The 7008-nt window shown below is 34.5% G+C and overlaps 1 protein-coding gene across 1 annotated transcript; it reads right to left on the reverse strand.

Annotated features, from left to right (window-relative positions):
- Positions 1-753: 753 nt before the first annotated feature.
- LOC123892761 (WRKY transcription factor SUSIBA2-like) lies at positions 754-6056 on the reverse strand. The gene is made up of 6 exons (XM_045942625.1): positions 5847-6056; positions 5068-5253; positions 2901-3015; positions 2171-2798; positions 1913-2071; positions 754-1474 (listed from the first exon to the last, which is right to left on the reverse strand). Exons 1-6 carry the CDS (start codon positions 6054-6056, stop codon positions 754-756), a joined length of 2019 nt encoding a protein of 672 aa, XP_045798581.1.
- Between the last annotated feature and the right edge of the window lie 952 nt (positions 6057-7008).

Consider the following 7008-nt stretch of genomic DNA (forward strand, 5'->3'; position numbering starts at 1 on the left):
GCAAAAACCTTGAGAGGTCACCAATCTTATAAATCTAATATTCTTTTCTTTTCTTCTCATACATAGTCAATGTGAGACTTGGCCACTCACACTTGAAACCTAACAATCTCCCCCAAGTGTGAGTTCCTACATCATATAGTTGATCTAATACTATAATCCACTCTCGCTCCCCCACCAAGCCGAACCACGGCTCGGATACCACTTGTTGGGAAGCCTGGGGAAGCTTGAGAGACACAATGGGACCAATGCTCCAGAACCACAAGAGAGGGAAATATCACATCTCTACCCAAAATCATAAGGCATTAGGTTAATGGGTCACCTCTCTTATAAATTCACTCACACTTGAAACCGGACACGTGTTTCACGATAAAACCATTCCATCAGGGGCTTGCTCTCTCTGCAAGCTCCTTTCTGCTTAAAAAAAATTCCATGGAAATGGAATTCAATAATATATATTTTCTAAGTAACAAATTCACCACACAAGAACTAGTAACAAATATTGGTATGCAAAGAAATTGTCTCAATAATACACAATAATTTTGAAACAACAACAATGATATGACAAAAGAAAGTCATGTTCACCTAGCAAGAACTAGTTACACAATGTTGGTATGAAGTTTGTATAAAAACACTATAGTTTGTTTCAATGATAAATCAGAGAAAATTGGAAAATAATGTTAGGACAAAATACCTTCCAAAACTATATAAAAAAATCCAATAGAACCTTGTTGCTAACAACTGTAAAAGAAGAGATTATGAAGAGAAATTTTGCATGGCACTTTGATAAGTGGATTGTGATGGTGGTGGTGGAGTGAATGAGGCACTTGCATGATCAAGAGATGGTGCACATGTAGCATATAAAGATTCATCCTTTAGCTCCTGTTTAGGCCTTAGATACCCTGCATCAATGTCCATCACAAGTTGACCTGAAAGGTAAGACTGGACAGAATTCATTGGTTGTGCATAGTTGAAATTAATTCCAGGTAGAGAAAAATTTCCAGATGAGGGGAGATTCATTGGTAGCGGCATCGGAAAGTCAGGGAAAATTGAGGCAATAGGTCCGGCTTGAGGCGCAACTCCGTGCTCAGGATTTGTTCCATAGGCTCCAAATGGTAAGATACTATTCAATGAAGAATACTTCAGTTGGGATATGGAAGAAGGTCCAAAATTCATGTCACTAAAACTTCCCATTAAATTCGATCTCAGAAACTCGTTGGTAGAATCTGGTTTTCGATCAAAATGAGGTGCAAGAGTTTGATGAGTTTCAGACCTTGGGATACCGGAGGCATGCACATTAGCACCACGGGAAGGCAAAGCAGCATCGTTTGCGCTTATATAATTGTTGTTTCTTGCAATTGGAACATCATGATTATGTTTTCCTTCATAAGTAGTAATGACATATTTCATATTGTGTGCAGCCCTTTCCACATGTTTCCTTACAGTACATCCAGAAGTTGTGCATTTGTAGTAACTCCTACAAGAGATAGATGAGACAAAATATTACATTGCATACTAGCTTATAATTAATCTATAGTTACAAACATTGCCTTCAATGTTGCAATAATAACTGACCCCCGAACCAGATTAGGCGGTCCAGTGGGTCGGATACAAGTGGTGAAAAAAAAAAAGATTATAGAAAATAGAGGTTTGTTGAAATTTCGCTATGCACCAATGCTATAGCGCCGATAATGCAATTATTTGAAAATATTTTTGCATTAAATAATATATCGCGAAGAATAGAGATTTCTTCAAATTTTGCTATATTGTAGTGCTATAGAGCCACTATATAACAACATTGATTTTTCACAATGTGGAAAAAGATAATGCAAATAAAAAATAGTGAGACTGTCTTAAAACTCTTGAATATATTTCATGTTACATGAAAGTGCATAAAGAAAAGCAGTATCTTTACCTTGGGTTTGGATTTCCTTTGACAACCTTTTGTCCATACTTTCGCCAGCGGTAACCATCATCGAGTATGTCCACTTCACTCTCAACTTGCACTACCACTCGTGGCTCACGAATAGCCCTCGATGGTACCATTGTTTGAACTGGATAGCTCTCGTGCTTCCTGCAATAAAAAATTAAAGCAACAACATATATAGAAGATTATCTTTCGATTTATTTAGCCATTGCCAACATGAAGATGCTATCAAATAGAGTACAATACCTTCTCTTTGATTCTGATTCATCTTCTTCAGTATCACCTCGAGGTGGTAAAACTGCTTGAGTAGCTCCATCTTTATCACCATCATGATTAGCATGCGCGGAAGAATGCTCTAGAGCGTTGTCCGATTCTGACATACCAAGAGATCTAACTCTCTTTGTAGGATTCGAAAGCCCGGTCACAGTAAAAGGCAGAGACATCCTTTCTTGACCATCAAGTTTCCACTCCATATTGTGTTTTCCATCTGAATCAGCATCAGCTCTATCATATGTTTCATTGGTTTCAACAATTTCTGATTTCTCATCATTTGAAGGTGGTGATCCTCGCCGACTAGAATGTGGTTTTACATGATTATGATTACCAGTATAAATAATTTCTGTTATATGGCCGTCGTGCGATCTTTCCACCTTTTTCTTGACTTGACAATTAGCCTGAGTACATTTATAGTAGCTTCTTGGATAATCACTTCCTTTGACCTGTTTTTGTCCATACTTTCTCCAATTATAACCATCCTCTAAGGTTTTTGCTCCTGTTGCATGAGTCATCTCTTTATGCTCATCCTCTAAATCAGGTTTTTGTCCAATATCATCGTCGTTGATAGAATTTTCAGGCAAAGTGCTTTCGTCGCTAGTTTCTTCGGAACAAGAGATTGGCATGTCAACATTATTACCATCAATGATCACATCATCTAACATTTTGACATCATTGTAGAAATGAACTCCATTATTTCTAGCTGAATAGTCATTTGAAAAATCTTCTGAGAATGAAAAATCTAACACTTGTTGATCCTGAAAAACCATTTGGATGTCTCTATGTCCTTGAGTCATCATATGGCAATTACTAGAAACCTGGTAAATTAAAAGTAGTCAAAATATACATTCATAAAACTCACCACATATCTACCATGTCTAAAAGGGATTTTCTTTTGCCACCCTACTTATTTTCTCGTGCGCCCTACGAAATTACAAAAATACCTTTATCCGCTACTTAAGTATTGGAACACCCTACCTTTTTTTTTATAATGTCCGCTACTCAAGCAGCGGACAGTATTTTTCAAAAATTTATCATTCTTATAACGTCCGCTACTTAAATAGTGGAAGGATAAAACGGAAAAGGTGTAGAGTGCGTGAGAAACTGATAGGGTGACAAAAGTAAATATACGTCTAAAATAGTTAACTAACACAAAGTCATGAATGTGTAGTTGGTTTTTGGTGCTGAAAAATGGTTTTGAATAAATTTTCATTGAAAATGAGTTGAGTGGATAGTTGTGTTTGTTTCGATATATAAAATAAATAAAACTATTTTTATTCATTTTTGAATAGTTTGGATGAAAATTTTGTTGAGTGTGAATATATATTGCCATGTCTGTAGGCTGTAGCACTAGCATATTTGGTTCCGAAGCAGGAAATTCAAGCTTATACTCATTTTACGGTTACACATCAGGATATAATAAAGGTGGGGTAAATATGAGAATTGATTTTTTTTTTTTTTATAATCAAATATGAGAATTTATTTGATTTTATGTCACAACAAAAGCTAGAAATCTAAGTGTGTTTGGTAAATGGGTTTTACACGGTATGATGAACCGAAAACATGATTCTAGTGTGTATGGTTGTGGAACCAAACATATAGTTCTGTTGGAATTAACCTAGTGTCACCCTTAGCATTTGATGGGTTTAACATTTCAACCTATGGCGCTTAGCGCAACCCTTAAAGAACTCTAAACGAAAAGTATATTAATTTGCACTCTCACTAACAACAATTGCTTTTGGTGTAGTGGTAAGCGTTTGGTCTTACAAGTGGTATTGGAGTAAGGTCACCGGTTCAAATCCCCCGGCTAACACTGGGGGGGAGAGATTGTTGGAATTAATTAAGCGTCACACTTAAGATTCGATGGCGCTTAGCACAACTCCTTAAAGAACTCTATACTGCGTCTACCCTTAGGATTTGATAGGCTTAACATGCCAACTCATGGCACTTAGCCCAGCCCCTTAAAGAACTCTACACTATAAGTATATTAAGTTGCGCCCTCACTAACAACAATTGTTTTTGGTGTTGTGGTAAGCGCTTGGTCCTACAAGTGGTATCAGAGCAATGTCATAGGTTTGAATCCCCCGAATGACACATGGGGGAGATTATTGGAATTAATCCAGCGTCACCCTTAGGATACGTTGGGCTTAACGTCCTAACTCATGGCACTTAGCACAACCCCTTAATGAACTATACTATAAGTATATTAAGTTGTGCCGTCACTAACAATTGTTTTTGGTGTAGTTGTAATCGTTTGGTCCTACAAGTAGTATCAGAGCAAGTTCATGGGTGCGAATTATCCCTTGCCTGACACTGGGGAGATTGTTGGAATTAATCCAGCGTCACCCTTAGGATTCGATGGGCTTGTCATCCCAATCCATGATGCTTAGCGCAACCCCTTAAAGAACTCTATCCTATAAATATATTAAGTTGCGCCCTCACTAACAATTGCTTTTGGTGTAGTGTCATAAGCGGTTGGTCTACAAGTGGTATCAAAGCAAGGACATGGGTTCGAATCCCCCGACTGAGAATGGAGGGGCGGGGGGATTTGTTGGAATTAATTCAGCGTCACCCTTAGGATTTGACGGGCTTAACATCTCAACTCATGGCGCTTAGCGCAATCCCTTAAAGAACTCTATACTATAAGTATATTAAATTGCGCCCTCACTAACAACAATTGCGTTTGATGTAGTGGTAAGCGCTTGGTCCTAGATGCTCAACTATTGAAAAAGGAATGCATATGGTGCAATAACACGCCAAGCATCAACAATTTAATATATAAAAAATTCACAAGGCTATGATAAAAAGTAGGGAAAGAAAAATAAAACCTTTGGTTTTGTTTAATGAACAATTAAAATACATAAGACTACCTGATTAAGAGAATCATAATATGGAGACAAAGAATTAGGATCCAAGTTGGCTTGAGACTTGAATTTGAAAGAGGCAGTAGGCACATCCAATTTCCTTTGTTCATGTGTGACAGAAGTGAGCATTGATCTTTCATCAGTTAAAGGTGGAAGCATGGCAAAACTCCCAGTGGTGGGAGATGGCATGACCTAAAACACACATAAATAAATAAATAAAAAATCAAAATTTGTGACTTATCGTTTAGATCCTCAAAATTGTAAGAGTCGAACAATTTGATCTCTAAAATTAATGATCTTCGATCAAGTTGGTTGAATCAGTTCAATCAATTTGAATATATTAAAATTGCAAATAGAGATCAACAACAATTTAAACAAAATCTGAAAATTTATTCTAACTCAGCATGACCAAAGCAACTTATTGTTATATGACATCTAAAATGAATTGACTAATCAATGTTATTAAATATCGCGGCTATAGTACTATAGCATGAACAAATCATTATTGTTTCGCGATATGTTGTTTAGTACAAATTAAAATGTTATAACACTATTGTGTAGTAGTACTTGATCAATTCGCTATTTTCTCCTATCGACAAAATTACGACTAATAACCTTGAACTTCAAGAACTAATAATTTTATAATTACATAAATTTGAGCGACTAAAATACAATTTCGATAACCAGAATGACGATTTTTTTTTATCAAAATAACAAAAATGACGATTAATTCAATAGTATGAGATTAAAAAAAATGAAAATGAGATTCAAGATTATAGCCAAACCATAGAATTAGGGAGCATGATTGGGGATTCAAGCAAAGCAGTTGGACTAATTCCAGGTGGTATTGTGAAACGTGCTGATTGAGGTGCAGGAGAAACCAAAGAGGTTGTTGCACTAAAATGAGAAATTCTTGTGTTGATCTTTGCAACATTGTTATTGAAACCCCTTCTCTCAGCAATGCTTTTTTTGTTGTTGTCATCGTCTTGTTCCATTTTTGTTTCTAGGTGATTGTTATGGTGAAATTAAACTAACAAAAAAAAAGAGAGAGAAAAGAATTAAAAATGTTAAAATACGAAAATGAATGTTTTAATGTCGATGTTGATGGTAGGGTTCGGTTCAGCTCCAGAGGAGTGGAGCTGAAACCAATGAAAGTGAGAATTTTCAAGCTTATTCTGCAATGCAAATCTTTATTTCCCCCATACACCAGTACAAAAAAAAAACAGCACCTCACACCATATATAAATATAAGTAAAGAATATAAATGAAGTAAGATAATAATATTTTAACTAAATTAATTTTTATTCCTCAATTTTTTTTATAATTTTTATCAAGCATTTTCTCCGTACTATATTATACGTCCAAGTACAATGCACATAAATTAAAAAAAAAAATAATTAATTTTGTATATGATAAAGAAAAATAAAAATTGTTGAAAAAAAGTTTGACTAATAAATAATAATTAGTATAATACAAAAATAAAAATTAATGCATCATTAATATTATCAAATGACTCTTTTTTGCTATAATGATACATAATAATTATTTTTTTACGAAAATACATAATATTAATTACACGATACAATTGAGAAAAATTAATATTACGTTGAAAGATATATTTAAATTTCACATTCTTATATTATTGCCTAAAATATCTCAATAAATATTTACTTACAAGTTATTCATATGTAAAAGAAAAAAAGTTTTATACTATCATTAATCTATAATAGTAAAATATCGACTTTTTTTTTCTTCTTACCTATATATCATTTTTTGACCAAACAATAATAATAAACTATTCCTTCTAAAACAAATCAAACTTTAAAGATTTGGTCTAATAATAAAAAGATAGGTCTTCAGTCTAAGAGATCTCAAATTCGAGTTCCGTTAATATCTTTGAATTATAAAATTTTCTCTAATTACTCCTGTCACTTTGAATTAATAAAA

This window comes from Trifolium pratense, linkage group LG1, assembly GCF_020283565.1.
Source record: "Trifolium pratense cultivar HEN17-A07 linkage group LG1, ARS_RC_1.1, whole genome shotgun sequence".
NCBI classification, from domain to species: domain Eukaryota; kingdom Viridiplantae; phylum Streptophyta; class Magnoliopsida; order Fabales; family Fabaceae; genus Trifolium; species Trifolium pratense.